This window comes from Cololabis saira, chromosome 4 (assembly GCF_033807715.1).
Source record: "Cololabis saira isolate AMF1-May2022 chromosome 4, fColSai1.1, whole genome shotgun sequence".
NCBI classification, from domain to species: domain Eukaryota; kingdom Metazoa; phylum Chordata; class Actinopteri; order Beloniformes; family Belonidae; genus Cololabis; species Cololabis saira.
In genome coordinates, this window is record NC_084590.1 from 42408201 (window position 1) to 42423663 (window position 15463).

General features: G+C 38.3%; 1 protein-coding gene and 3 non-coding genes across 4 annotated transcripts; 1 reads left to right on the forward strand and 3 right to left on the reverse strand.

The window, feature by feature from the left end:
- Positions 1-1867: 1867 nt before the first annotated feature.
- On the reverse strand, positions 1868-2031 carry LOC133442624 (U1 spliceosomal RNA). The gene has a single exon (XR_009782569.1). It is a non-coding gene; the product is annotated as a U1 spliceosomal RNA (small nuclear RNA).
- Positions 2032-2897: 866 nt separating this feature from the next.
- On the reverse strand, positions 2898-3081 carry LOC133442667 (U2 spliceosomal RNA). Its single transcript, XR_009782608.1, has one exon. It is a non-coding gene; the product is annotated as a U2 spliceosomal RNA (small nuclear RNA).
- A 3221-nt stretch (positions 3082-6302) lies between these two features.
- LOC133442644 (U2 spliceosomal RNA) lies at positions 6303-6493 on the reverse strand. The gene has a single exon (XR_009782586.1). It is a non-coding gene; the product is annotated as a U2 spliceosomal RNA (small nuclear RNA).
- A 4439-nt stretch (positions 6494-10932) lies between these two features.
- LOC133441981 (V-set and transmembrane domain-containing protein 5) lies at positions 10933-15310 on the forward strand. Its single transcript, XM_061719829.1, has 4 exons — positions 10933-11443; positions 12343-12669; positions 14737-14880; positions 15184-15310. Exons 1-4 carry the CDS (start codon positions 11383-11385, stop codon positions 15213-15215), a joined length of 564 nt encoding a protein of 187 aa, XP_061575813.1. The 5' UTR covers positions 10933-11382; the 3' UTR covers positions 15216-15310.
- Positions 15311-15463: the final 153 nt, after the last annotated feature.

Here is a 15463-nt window from a genome sequence, read left to right on the forward strand (position 1 = left end):
ATTACAGTCTCAAATATAATCAATGGTGTCGGTTTATATTAAATAATCTTTTTGCCCAGAAGAAAAAAGAGCGAAGACAACGACCCATAACTATTTTCTTCTCTTGAAAAAAACCCACCTGCGGGATGCAGCAGCATCAGAAGAGCAGGAATACGTGCGTGGCGGGGATGATCTCTGCAATCTGAAGCCCTCTATAATTGTAAAAAGAATTTCACTTATCACGGGTTCTTTTTGGAACATAACCCCTGCGAAAAACCAGAGATTGCTGTAATTCCACGTTGCGATTTGCGAAACTCGCCTTCTCTTGGCTCATGTTTTTGAACGCACACACACGCCCACCCCGTTTACTCCCGGTTTCTGCGTGTGGGGAAAAAAAGCCTCACTGTAGCCAGAAATAACGGAGTAACACACCGTTTGGATGAAAAAGGGTCATTGAATTATATTTATCATCTTAATTTTTCATTATAACGCACAGGCAGCAGGGAATTAGTGCGTTAGGTAGCAGTGCTGCGTGTGAAAATGCGCTGATAGTGATCGGTGATCGATTTGCCTGGCATCGATTGATTTGGTTTCAGAACCGGACAGCTGCTCCAAAGAGCTTCTGAAAGAGCGAAACTAAAGAACGGTGTTAAGAAGTCATCTGGGAAACACCCATATCTTAGGGTTCTCTCTTAGTTCAAACCTTCTTTGAACCTCTCTTAAATCCTTAAGAGAGGTTGGATCTGGGAAACCCGGCCATTTTATTTTATGAATAACAGTGATTACCACAAATCTAAATCCTGTAAAACTATTTTTTTAGTGTCTTTCGGCAAATTAAGTGAATTTAAATCCACAAACAAGCCGCCACAATTCTTCATGGCCTCGTGACACGCTACTGACCAATAGAAAAACGCTAAAGCGAAGTCTCTAGTGTAGGAAAACAGATTTTCTCACATTTAGGCTCACATTTACATCACACTTGTGTCTTAACTTTAATGCTGTTTATAGTGCATGTATGTTATGTCTTTGAGCTATAATATGATATATGTTATAACTTATAGCATTAACCTATGCCGCTGAGATTTAAACTATTTCTTCGACGCTGCCCAAAACAAATAGAGCTCCTCCTGTGCCATTCTAGTGGAAGGGAGGATAAACTACACAACAATTCAACTGCAAATTACCTTTGGAGGGATAATTACATAAAAAAAACAGTCAATAAAATGCAACGCATACAAAATTAAAGACTTGTGTTTAAACTTTTGTTTAAGGTTAGTCAGTATACGAACATTTAAAACAAACAAAAAAAATGTTTTTATTTACCCAGGGGGAATAGTGTAGAAAACGTTTAAATTGTCATTTTAATTTAAGCAGGCAACTTTTCTCTCACACTAATGCTCAGCTCGCAGTTTGGAAACTGGCACCTTGATCACTTGCACTTTGTTGGATCGCTCTTGCGTCTACTTACTGAATCACTTACCGTGTATATATATTTATAGTAATTCATATACTGCTAATACCATTACTTCTTTTAATATTGTTTATACTCCTAAAAAACTATGGTTCCATACATCCATATTTAGAAAAATCTGTTGCACCAACTACGCCAAAACAAATTCCTTGTATATCCAGTTACGTACTTGGAAAAAAACCTTTTTCTGATTCTGATATATACTCTTTCACATTACTGCCAATGTACTTCATGAGCACAGAAGATAATTCGTAGATAAATATCTATAATTCAAACATTAGTTATATTTACAAGTTTTAAGTGTAACACCCGGCAGAAACTATGTAACGGTTAACTATGAGAGGTATTGTATTGGCCAGCTATGGAACAATGTTATCACTTAAAACAGACAGTTAGGTTTTCATTGAACAGCTTTATCAGGGGAGAGCGCGAACGCAGTCCCCCACTACCAGAAATTATGCAGTCGAGATTCCCACATTTGGGGAATTCGCAAAGGTCAGCACAGCCGAAGTGCAATGGCTTAGCCTCGCCTTGGGTGAACCACCTTCTTGATCATGGTGTCTCCCCTGCCAGGTAAGTATGAGTTGTACACGTCACGGCTGGGGGAGTGTTTCAAACACACACCAAACTCACTGACGGTGTCAACAATATAAACTAACTAAACCACAAGATACAGGGACCAGAGAACACTTCACTATTTTACTACAAACAACGAATGTGTGCTAAAAGGTGACAATTGACAATGTTTTGATTATAAAAACTACAAAACAAACAGAAAACGGGTATTTCCCATAATGCATTGCTGAATCTACAAAGCAGCAGATAAAGAAATATCAGATTTCCTCCGATTATCCCCCACAGATGACCCACAACCCAACAAGAGGTTCAAGTGACACAAAACGGAACTAAACTGAAGATATACATCATTTGATTCACGTGTTATTTAAAAGAAGTGTATAAAACATACAAATCCTAGGTCTGTTTCTGCTCACAGTGCAGCTACTTCCTGTTTCTTTGTTCACCAGTGGTAAGAAGCTGCATGTCCTGCTTTTGCCACCTATTGATCTGGAGAGTGAACAACTCTGGCTGATTAATAATGGGATTTTAAGATGATACAGTTCAAAACCACAAGTAGATGTTCCTATTAATCTGGTTACTGAACCTATGTTCTTACACGTAAAGAAAACCCCGTTCTGCTGTTCACCAGGCTTTAAAACCACTTAACGCTCTGTCGCCCTCTAGTGGAGAAAAGACTGAACTGCAGAACAACCAACATGGAATAAACATCCATCCACTCATTTTCTACACCAGTTTCATGTTTATATACGATCTACCGCAGCTACTAAGTGAGAGTTCACTCGGAACAGATCTACATTACCTGAATAATTAAGACTATAAAGTCTGAAAATCCTAACTTTTTCAACTAAATTTATATTTCAAATGTCAAGAGAAGTGCACCGTTCCTGGAGATACTGCAATACCAGGTCGATGCGCGGAGTGGACGGAGCAAGCCCCTATTCCATCTCCCTGTTCCAAAAATCAATTTAATATATGGTCCCCGGGTAGGGGACGTATCAGATATTAAACTGATAAGAACAGATTTTTTTTTTTCTGTCAAGAAAAAAATGTACACAAAATAAAATCTAGACAGAATGGAAAACAAGATAAACCCCTCTTGTGGGATTGGGCACAAGCCAATAAACGGTAAAATACACACACAAGATCACAAAAAACAGGACACAAAAGGAACAAAAAACAAACAAAAAAAAAATAAAACCAAAAAAGCAAAACAATAGGGCTATTCCAGTAAGATTAGCAAGCATCACAACAGCTACCCAGTTTCATAAATCAGTGAAAATAATTTTCCATCTTGTTTTGATGGCGGATGCTCCCCATTTCAGGACCTCAAAACGGTATCTTTTTTCCATTTCTTGTTTAATTACTTGCACCAAACTATATTCTGTCCATATAAAAGTTTCTTTGATTAGCTTACATCTAGCCTCCCATAACTTAAGTTTTGACAAAGAAATTAACGACACAATTGGAACACGATTGTTCTTTTCAACTTTTTTCAGTTCCAGATAAACCATCTCACAAAAATCCACATTTTTCAAACAAGGGAAACCAGTTTTTAGTTTTTGCCATGTGGACTGTGCAAAGGAGCATTCCTATAATACGTGTGCAATTGTTTCTACCATGTTACATTTTTCTCTGGGACATATTTTGCTTTTTGTTAACCTATGATTATACAAAGTCTCACGGACTGGTAACCTTCTGTGTAAAATTAACCAATTGAAATCTTTTAATCTGTTATCCAGCTCTTTTGGTTGTGATCTGGTCCAAGTTATTGCAGGGATACTCATTATCTCAGATGGTGCTTGCTTGATGACTAATTCATGATAGCAGTTTATGATTTTCTCTTAACTTTTCATCAAAACATTCAGGATTCTTTTTGGTCCACTTAACCATCTTTCCAAAATGTTGTGGAAAGGTCTCTGCTTTTGGCAATCGGTTATCCCATTTAACCAAAGCACGTAAAGGAAAACTCAACCAAAATTTTAACAAACATTGACACTTATGTGAACACTCCTTTGACAGCAAATTAACCAAAGAAGAAAAAAACAAAACATCCAATTTCAAAGGGATACATGGTAAATCTTTCCCTCCTGCCTCTATTGGCTGGTAAATTCTCCCTCTCTTTATATATTCATACCCAGTCCAAAAAAAATTAAAGATCATTGAGATTAATTTTTTTCCCAAGCCTGTTGGTAAACTGAAAACGTAGGCCAGGTGCAGTAAACTAGGCAATATATCTGCCTTCACCACCAGCACTTTTCCGGTAAATGTCAGATGTCTTTTTTTCCATAAAGCTAATTTTTTTATTTACTTTGTTAATTTTTGAGTCCCAATTTAACTGCGCATCATCTTCAGTTTTATGGAACTTAAATCCCAGTATATTAACTGGACCCGTACATACTGACATCCCATGTAGATTTTCAGTCCTATTTTCCCATTTCCCTAAATATTTGATCTGTGATTTTGTTTTATTTATTTTTGAACCTGAGACCTCTGAATACTCATCCATGACACTCATGACTTCAGCAAGACTTCGATCATCATTACAAAATAGTACCAAATCATCACAATATTGAGATAATTTGACAGTCTCACCCCCAGGTAATTGAATACCCCTGATTCTTGTATTATTTCTGATTGCGCACGCTAAAGGCTCCGCATATAAAATATACAATTGGACTGATAATGCACATCCTTGTCTAACCCCTCTATATTGTTTGACCCATGGACTTAGATTTCCATTCATGTTTATCCTACTTCCAACATCATTATATAAGGTTTTGATTATGTTGATGAAGTTCTCACTGAATCCAAAAATGTCAAGAATGCTGTACAAACAATGGTGATTCACCCTATCGAAAGCCTTTTGCTGATCAATAGTCACTGAAATGGCCGACTGGTTTCTATCCTGCAAATATGCCATTATGTCTCTATACAGGCTAATGTTCCAAGAAATTTGTCTGCCCTTCACTCCACATGTCTGATCATTTCCGACTATATGAGGCATCACATTTACCAGCCTGTTTGTTACAAACTTACTTATTATTTTGTAATCTGTACAAAGCATTGTTATCGGTCTATAATTTGACAAGTCTTTTGGGTCCCCTTTTTTGAACAAAAGAGATACAACTCCCTCCCTCATTGTTTGACACATTTTTCCCTCTGTAATTATTTCTTTTACCACTTCAATAAAATGACCTCCTATTATCTCCCAAAAATGTAAATAAAATTCCTTTGACAGACCATCTATTCCTGGTGTTTTATTGTCTTTCATTTCTTTCACCGCTTTGTATAATTCGGAAATTTCAACTTCTTTTCCAAGTTCATCAACCATTTCCATAGGGACCTTTTTGCTTACATGTTGAGACAGGGAGTTCTTTAATTTTCCATCATTTATCTTTTCTTTTTTAAATTGATTTGTGAAGTGGTATACTGCTTTCAATCATGTCTTTGTTACTGTTTACAGTTTGACCTTGTCTGTCTGTTAGTTCTGAAATTGTTCTCCTTTTCCCTTGCTCCTTTATTTTTTTAAAGAAATATGATGAGCATTTTTCATTTTCCTCCCACACCATCTGCTGGCTTCTAAAAGCAAAAGTTCTGGCTTTTTCTTCAAAAAAATTACGTTGTTTTATTAACAGTAATTTTAAAGCTTGTTTATCCGTCTCGCTTTTATTTGTATTTGCACTACTATGAAGCTGTTCTATTTCTCTTTGTAAGGAGTAAAGATTATTTTGTTTTTCTTTGTTTCTCTTTTTACAGAAGTCTTGTGTAAACATTTTGATTTTACATTTTGTGTTGTTCCACCATTCTGTTTTGTTCAGTGAAACCTCAAATCCGAGGTCTGTTTCTGCTCACAGTGCAGCTACTTCCTGTTTCTTTGTTCACCAGTGGTAGGAAGCTGCATGTCCTGTTTTTGCCACTTATTGATCTGGAGAGTGAACAACTCTGACTGATTAATAATGGGATTTTAAGATGTTTTAATACAGTTCAAAACCACAAGTAGATGTTCCTATTAATCTGGTTACTGAACCTATGTTCTTACACGTAAAGAAAACCCCGTTCTGCTGTTCACCAGGCTTTAAAACCACTTAGCGCTCTGTCGCCCTCTAGTGGAGAAAAGAGTGAACTGCAGAACACAACCAACATGGAATAAACATCCATCCACTCATTTTCTACACCAGTGTCACAATTTCTACTTCAGCTTCTATCCGGAATAAAACCAAGTGAAGCTTAAAATCGTCTAGCTTGCCATATATTTTTATATTGTACATTTTAGGAGGAGTGCACCGTTCCTGGAGATACTGCAATACCAGGTCGATGCGTGGAGTGGACGGAGCAAGCCCCTATTCCATCTCCCTGTTCCAAAAATCAATTTAATATATGGTCCCCGGGTAGGGGACGTATCAGATATTAAACTGATAAGAACAGATACTACACTTGATCTTAGCCAAAAGGCCGAGAAGCGATACCCACAATGGGTTGGAGGAAACCTCCCCATTCCCGGCACCCTCGTTTAAACTCACGGTTCTGAAAAAAAATATATACATTTTTTTTTCCAGGTTAGATTACTAACAGTGATTACTACAACTGTAAGTCCCGCAAAACTATTTTTCTTTTTAGCGTCTTTCGGTAAATTAAGTTAATTTAAATCTACAAACAAGCAGCCAGCCTTCTTCCTGACCACGTGACTCGTACTGACCAATAGAAAAACGCTAAAGCCTGAGGGCGCTAGAAAAACAAATTTCCTCACATTTACGCTTAAATATAAATCGCACTTGTGTCTTTAACTTAATACAGTTGATAGTGCATGTATGTTGTCTTTGAGCTGTAATATGATATATGTTTATTATGACGTGAACTTATGCAGCCGAGATTTAAACTGTTTCTTCGGCGCTCCCTCAAAACAAACAGAGCTCCTCCTGCGACATCTAGCGGAAGGGAGGATGAACTACACACTAATTCAACTGCAAATTGCCTTTGGAGGGATAATTACATAAAAAAACAGCATAAAAAATGCAACGCATACCAAATTTACGGAGCCCCTCTGGTGACATTTGAAAAAAATAAAATAATGCGTGGCCACGCATTATTAACTTAATAATGAATTAATAATAAAAATTTGATTTTTTTTTGTTTTAAATGTTTGTATGCTGACTAACATTAAATAAAAGTTTAAACAGAAGTATTTAATTTGTACGGAGCTCCTCTGGTGAAAATAAAATAATGCGTGGCACGCATTGATTATTTCGCCATGACAATACTCTTGCTCTTTAATATAAATAGACTATAATTACCGTTATTAATGATGAATAACCATCCCACCAATGAAGTTGCATCCACGAAGTCCAGACAGTAGGTTATAATGCCATCCACAAGTAAAATAATGCGTGGGCACGAAATACATAATGCGTGGCCGCGCATTAATAACTCGTGGCCACGCATTATTTTATTTTTTTCAAATGTCACCAGAGGGACTCCGTACAAATTAAATACTTCTGTTTAAACTTTTATTTAATGTAAATCAGCATACAAACATTTAAAACAAAAAAAAATCTAATTTGTATTTACATGAGGGGCAATAGTGTAGAAAACGTTCAAATGGTCATTGTAATTTAAGCATGCAACTTTTCTATCAGCATGACCAAAATAAAAAGTCTAGGTTGGACTCAGTTAATGTGAAAAAAGAGAAAAATAAAGGAGAAATGGCATCAATCATGCTTGATGGCCTTTAACTGCAAGCGTTCGACTTTCTCTAAAAAAAAAAAACAATAATAACACCACGGAAACTAATTCAGCGTCCCAGCAGTTGTATAAATGTTTAACAATCCAGTCTTCGTCATTAAACAGAAAAGAAAAGTGTTTTAAAGTATAGAGACTCACCAACTTTGTCGTTTTTATCCACATTTTCGCAAGTGCCTCGAGGTCCTTAATTCCACTTCGGGAATAAACGTGACGGAGGTTGAGCGCATGCGCAGATTTGGGGACCTTGATCGATGCAATTGAAGTTTGCTCGATTTGCTCGAATTAAACTACAAAACAACAACGTTATCAAAAGGTCTTCAGCTTGTGCTGCTAAAACTGTGCTTCGCTGCTTCAATTTATCACACTTTGTGAATGTAAGCAGGCTTAATTAGCAAATTTCAGCAGCTTAGGCCTACAAGTCCAACTGAAGTTTTTTGTTGTTTTTATCAGACTTTAGTTTTAACCGACAAAAACATGAATTGTTTAATATCACTTTTCTTCTAAAGTCAGAAAGAAATGTATTGGCCAGCTTTGAATATACAAACATGGTATTTTTGGTAATAACTTCCTGTTCTACAAGGAATAATTTCAGGATTCAAATAAAAAATGAAACACAGAGAAATATCATGGTAGTATTCGATTAAAGACAGAAAAACCCACAATGATCACTGAGATAATTTGAACTTAACAAAAGTAATAAATAATAATTTACTGAAAATGTACTAATGTAAATCAGACATTGCTTTTCAATTGTGGTTCAACATAATCATAAAAAAAGGCTATACTGGCCATGAGAAAAATATCTGTACCCTTATCCTTATCAGAACCTTTTGAGTCAAACACTTCAGTCAAGTTATTTGTACAACTTTCAAAAAGTGACGCAGGTAACTAGACAGGTATTTTGCTCCACTCCTTGTCAGCAAATGTCTTTTGATGTTTCATGTTTAGAGAGTTTCTTCTCCAGACTTCATGTTTCAGCTCTCTCCAAATATGTTCAATAAGGTTTAGATCAGAGCTCATATAAGATAAGATAAGATAAGATAAGATAAGATAAGATAAACCTTTAATAGTCCCACAGAGGGGAAATTTGCAGTTTACAGCAGCAAAGGGGATAGTGCAAAAACAAGAGGCAACAATAGAAAAAGTAATAACACAGTAATAATAATAACACACTATAAACACTATAAACAGTAACTGGTATACAATAATAATAATAATAATAATAATAATAATAATAATAATAATAATAATAATAATAATAATAATAATAATAATAATAATAATAATAATAATAATAAGAAAGATAAATAATAAGAAATACTAGTATATGAAAAAGATAACAGACGGATATTTACAGATGGATATTTACATAATTGCACGTTGCAGTGAGTGAAAGATATTGCACATTATTTCCCTTATGTACATTTATTGTCAGGTTGTTTGTGGTCTACTGTGAGCAGTGCTGGTTGTGTAGTCTCACAGCTGCAGGGAGGAAGGACCTTCTGTAGCGCTCCTTCACACACCTAGGGTGAAGGAGCCTGTCGCTGAAGGAGCTCTCCAGCGCTCTGAAGGTGTCCTTCATGGGGTGGGAGTCCTTCTCCATCATGGATGACAGCTTAGCCATCATCCTCCTCTCTCCCACCACCTGCACTGTGTCCAGAGAGCAGCCCACGACAGAGCCGGCCCGTTAGATGGTTTTATCCAGCCTCCTTCTGTCTGCAGCTGTGAAAAAAGACATAAAGACATTGCAGAATAGTCCAATGTTTTATTCATAGTCATTTTTGGGTGCTTTTACTTTTGTGTTTTGTCTTGATAGTCATGCACCACCAGACACCGCATAGCAGCTCCAGAACATAAGCCTCCTCCATGTTTCACAACAGCTCCAGTCTTCTTTCTTCTCTTTCTCTAAATGGAAGGAACTCATTTGTCCAACCTAAAATTAAAAAAACTACAAACTACTATACAATGACCAATACATGATAGTATTACAAAAAAAGAAAAACTCCAAGTAGCATGGTGAGTGAATATTAGACAATCCATAATAAATTGCATTAAAATAGTTTGGACTGCTCAGTAAGTTGAGCAGGTGCCATATAAAGACTACACAAGGCTGGTGTCTTCATGCAGGCAATGCAGGTTCGAGTCCTGGCCTGTTGTCTGTCCTCCCTATCGGCTCATTCCTGTCCACCTACTTTACCAATAAAGGCCACTAGCATCACATTACAGAGATACAAGTGACTGTTCACAGATGGATCAACATGAGGTTAAAGGGTGTCCTTTGCATCTGGACAACGGATTTCCAGTGTACAACTCAGATGTGCACAGATTTTCCTGTCACTGTGGCTGTCAGAGTTCATCGGAGTTCGTCGGAGTAACAGCCTGGGGAAAGAATCTGCTCCTGTTTAATTACGTTTGGAGGTGGGGGAACATCTGTGCAAGTTTGTTCCCTGCTTCAGAACATGCAAAGAAGTTGTTGGGTTTGTCGAGTAGTTAACCAGGAGGGACTGAATATCTCAAAACATGTTGGAAGCAAGGAAGCAAGCAATGCAGCCTGCTTACCATCATACTGTAGGGCGGAAGTGGAAGTTGCTATCACCTGCCTCATAGGCAAAATACTGATAACTTTGCAGTTTTTAAGTTTTTCAGTGGTGGAGAGGACGCTGAGTGGATTGTTTTTTGGCATGGTCTGTGAAATAAAAAGAAATCATCCCTTAAACACAGACTTACAGAACTTCCTGCAAATTGGACCTGAGCTTACTGAAGGAGTCTGCTATGTGGCTTCTTATAAACAGTTCAATCTATTCTGACGTCCAGGTAAAATATCCACATTTCTGTAATTTCCACCTTTTCTCCCAGGATGGAAACAGTGTTTCCACATCAACATGTCAGATTTTATCAGCCAAACATGAAATAATATTATACCTTTTCACTCTAAAATCATTTACAATAAATTATAGCTTCTTTTTTTTTAAAGAAAATAAAATAAATCAGCAATAGTCCCACTGTCATTTGTAGCTGCTGAACCTAAATGTCAACTCTTTGTAACTCTCTGCTCACTGTTTGTGTTTCAAAGAGTGTGGATACACACTTCCTGTTTAACATGTTCTACCAGGAGTGTCGCCTCGTGGACGCCATGTGACTCCACCTGTCCAGTTTCCTTTTGACACTGTAAATCAGTGAAGGAGAGTTTGATGAGGCAACGCGGTGAGGAATTGAGGATATAGGCTACAGTTTTCGTTCCATACATCTCTTCCTTCAGGCGTGTGTGTGTGTGTCTGATCGCTGTAGAAGTCTGCGTGTGTTTGCTCAGTAATCTCTGGCTCAACCTGTCTGATGGGTGTGGGCTGGCTGGCGCTGACTTGCGCAGGTATGAAAAGAAAACAAGTGCAGTCCTGAGGAAGGTGGGATACTGCTGCGCTTCTCTGGTGTCTCACTGAAGGTACGAGGACACGACTCACACCTGAACAAACAGAGGCACAAAAAGGCCGACGATGGAAATACTTTGAGAATGAGGAGAGGCTGCTGTAGAAAGAAAAGAAGAAGATGCACCAGAACATGAGATAACCCGGAGGAGATTCTGCTGCTGCGGTTCAACAGATGGGTCTGCAATTCAAATGTGGCATTTCAGGCTCTGGAAAGTGTTTATCAGCCTTGCACTACACATGTCTCACTTAGGTAAGCTTTCCAATACATTTCTAAGAATTTACTGCTGTTATACTGGTGTCTTTAACCTCATGCTGTTAGGACAATCCTATATTTGTTTAGCACTAAATACATATGATAAGGGTCCTGCCCTTTCCGTAGAAACTCAAACTGGGAGGTAAAACACAATCCTTTCAGGTTAACTAAATAAACCTGTGCTGTCCCAAGATTTTAGTGCAGGAAAGGGAAAACTAAAACCCCAAAGAAACTGCAAATGTATTTCTTTTAAAACAGGAGTAACAAAATCAATGTATGTCAAGGCTTCTCTGGTCAAAGTTATTGGCCTTAAATAGCATTTATTTAATCTATTCCCTCACATAAAACATATGGTAAAGTTTAATGTTTATTAATCATTGCAGCTTACTTATTACTCAGCCTGGTATTCTCATTTGAAATTCTTTAGTTGTGCTTCATTGAGCAAACAACACCAGCAGAACCAGATACTCTACTGACATCCGTGTGAAAACATTTAATGAAGGGTGGTAAAAATTGACGTCAGCCTAATATTGCAGCACATTCACAGTAACATTACTCACCTGGTTTGACTAGTTTCTTACTCCAAGTCAGAAAGAAGGTTGCAATTTGACAGAGAAAGTATTTAAAACAGAACAGTTCTGGCTGTGATGGACTGGGAGCGACTATTACTCAGAAACAATGACTCATTGTTCCTCACTGAAATATTTTCCCGTTAAGGCAATCCACTGTGTCATACGTAAGCATGTTTATGCTGCAATTACGGTCACATAAAAGTTGATTAGTAGCCAAATGTTAAAGGTAAATGTGGTTATTTTTCATACGTATGTATCTGAGCTAGTGGCCTCATGCATTTGTTTAACTGTTTTGCATCTCTCCTTCCTTTTTCTATTTACAAGCTGGCGCTATCTCCATCCACACGTCGCTGAGGAGCCTCACCAGGTCAGTCAAGGAGGATGTCTTCTTCTCAGTGGATGTTACTTGCAACGGGATCCCGACTATACAATGGACCTTTATGTCGGCATTGGTGAGCCGCTCTATAGGGACGTGGGAGCCCGGGGTGTACACCAACATAACTGTGGATTACAGCAGCAGGGTGAAGGCCTGTGACAATGGTTCAATGCACCTGTCGGACCTGCGGCTGCAGGATTCGGGATATTACGTTGTCACTGTCATGGACCCAGCTGGAAGCAGCAAGGATGCTGTGTTTGTCCTGAAAGTCAACGGTGAGTGTGTCTCATTCTCTATGGGTGTTTCCCTCTGCAGCCAACCGGATCCAGTCCACAGGCACAATGGGTGTGTTAAATAGACATGTGCCTAAACATGACCAAACAGTCTAAAAAACAGTATTAACTGTACCGTATTTTCCGCACTATAAGGCGCACCTAAAAGCCTTTAATTTTCTCAAAAAACGGCAGTGCGCCTTATAGTGCAGTGCGCCTTATATATGATCAGGGGTCTTCAACCCTGGTCCTCGAGGGCCGGTGTCCTGCATGTTTTAGATGTTTCCCTGCTTTAACACACCTGATTCTAATTAATCATCGTCATCAGCTTTTCATCCAGGGCTGCACAATTCTGTTGATGACACAGTCACTTGTATCACGGTGCAATGAAGCAGGGAAACATCTAAAACCTGCAGGGACACCGGCCCTCGAGGACCAGGATTGAGGACCCCTGTATATGATCATTACGGTCATTTCTGTTACTGTAGTCAGGGGGATTGTAGCTACTGTAGTTGGTGTCGCCGAAGTAATGGCGCTAAAAACGTCAGGAATCTTCACAGACGTTTAAGACAACAGCAGCGACGCTGACTCGCATCATGGAGACTTTGACGAGACGGAGCAAAGCTGGTTTTTATTTTGTTAATAAAGTTTGACATACGTGACTTTTCTTCTTGTTTTTTTTTTTTTTGCATTTGCTGTAGCGCAGCTCCATCAGGTAGATATGTAACTCAACCCCAGCCACTATAGTACGGTATTTTACCATATATTTAGTGCGCCTTATAATGCGGTGCGCCTTATAGTGCAGAAAATACTGTATTTCAACTTATAAAATGTGTGTTTGTATCACTTGTAAGGTGACCTGTAAGGCTAAATAAAATTAATTATTATTTTTATTATTATTATTAAAAGGAGGAATTTTATATTCCTTTTTTCTCCTCAAGTTGATGCAGTTTCCCCACATATTGATGAAATGCCTGTGACTTGATTTGTCAGTCTGCCCCTGCCTTTGGGCCAAAGAGAAGTGGGATACACCTCAGCAACCACCCAGGACCCAGAATAAGAAGAAATGTGCAAAGATAACAGCTGTCTTGTTGAAAACATCACAGAATGACAATAAACAGCCGTGTCGTCCTTACGGCTCGGACAATATCAGTTGGTTTTAGGTGGTGAGGTGTGACACGTGACTCCACCCCACACTTCTTTATGATGGGGTGTGCCTCTTTTGAGATTGGTTGCACAACTTTGTGTTGCCATGAAGGCACTTCAAACTGAAACGGGACTCAAAGACCCCCGAAGTGTGTCGTCACTACAGTATGTGAGGAAGCATGCAGTAAAAGTTTGTTGGGGTCAAACTACCAGATAACAAAACTGTAAAAAAAGATTGATATGTTATTCTCTGATATTTACTTTTCTCTCAAGTAGTCTGGGGTGTAAAAACAAGAGAAACTCTTAATTAATTAATACAAAATCCTGGGAAGAGGCAGATGAGCCAAAACAGTCAACATGCTTCATTTTTTTGAGTCAAGGAAGTCATTTCTCATATAAATGTTTGAAAGTTTGCAACAGCGTGTTCTGTTGCTGCAAACAGATGAAACTGACAATAATAAACCAGAAATAGGAATTTCCAGCTTCTAATGGACATACTTTGACATACTTTTGTCATAGTGAAATTAACTACATAAAAGGGAAAGCAAATTTGTTCTTAACACCTTAAAAAGCAAGAGTGAAAAGGGTTTTCTACCTTTCACTTCTGAGATGCAGTGAATGCAGCACGAGAAAGAAAGAAACAAAAGAAGCTTAAGGATAAAGAGAGGAGGGTGAAGACAACACCCCCCACTGAGCTGTGTGTTTTTGCATAAAAGCACCCATGACTGACACATCACCCTGGAATCTGTGACGGAAAAAATCTTTGATATTCTTGTCAAAGAAAATGATCAGTAAACAAGAAGAGACGCTATCTTCCTTTTGAAAAACATAACGCCCTGATATGAGTCTTGCGTTGCATATAGGAAACGTGCAGAGCTGTTTGAAGTAAATGCAGGTTTTGATGCCTTTGTTTCCGTCCTTCAGAGGTTCTGTACGAGGATCTTCAGTACCTGGTCATCGCGGCTCTGGCGCTGGCCTCCCTGGCAGCGCTGCTCATGCTGGCCACATGGCTGCTGCACAAGGCCTGCAGGAAGGTCAAGGAATGGAGACGCAGGAAGCAGATGCCAGGTAAGCCAATGTGTAGCCTGATCTTAATTTCACTACTTTATGTGAGTTATTACATTAGGTCTTTGGATGTGGAAAATGAAAATGTTTTCAACTTCACACTAGCCCATCTACAAGGGTAGAAATCAGATGTTGTGATGACACATTTTGCATGAACAGTAGATATAAATATAGGTTGGCGCTATCTTTTTTTTTTTTTATACATTTATGGGTGTGTAGGAGTACAAAGGTTGGTGTAGGTCTGCAATATAGCTTTGTTACAAGGGTGACTTCATTTTGACAAAGTCTAATTTTCTTTTTACGCAGAAACCGATGCAACAGAGCTGCAACGTCTTTGACACGTATCCGTTTGTGCATCATACCTGGCACCCAAACACACCTGAGACTCTTCCAACATATCACTGCTGCAACACCAGGAACCGTTTTAAAACTTGGGATGTGTATATACGGTAATAACTGTCATTTAAAGTAACTTAAAGCTGATTTAAGAAAAAAAAAAAAATCTGAAGCGGGTTTACATTTTTGAGCTGAACATATTTTTAAAACTCACTGCTAGCAGTATGAAATGATTGTAAATATGTCCACC

Bases quoted from the DNA above. Each gene is read 5' to 3' on its own strand.
- LOC133441981 (XM_061719829.1), top strand. From the start codon at position 11,383: ATGTGGCATTTCAGGCTCTGGAAAGTGTTTATCAGCCTTGCACTACAC. The intron at 12,670-14,736 runs GTGAGTGTGTCT...TCCGTCCTTCAG, and splicing joins GTTTGTCCTGAAAGTCAACG to AGGTTCTGTACGAGGATCTT. The intron at 14,881-15,183 runs GTAAGCCAATGT...CTTTTTACGCAG, and splicing joins ACGCAGGAAGCAGATGCCAG to AAACCGATGCAACAGAGCTG.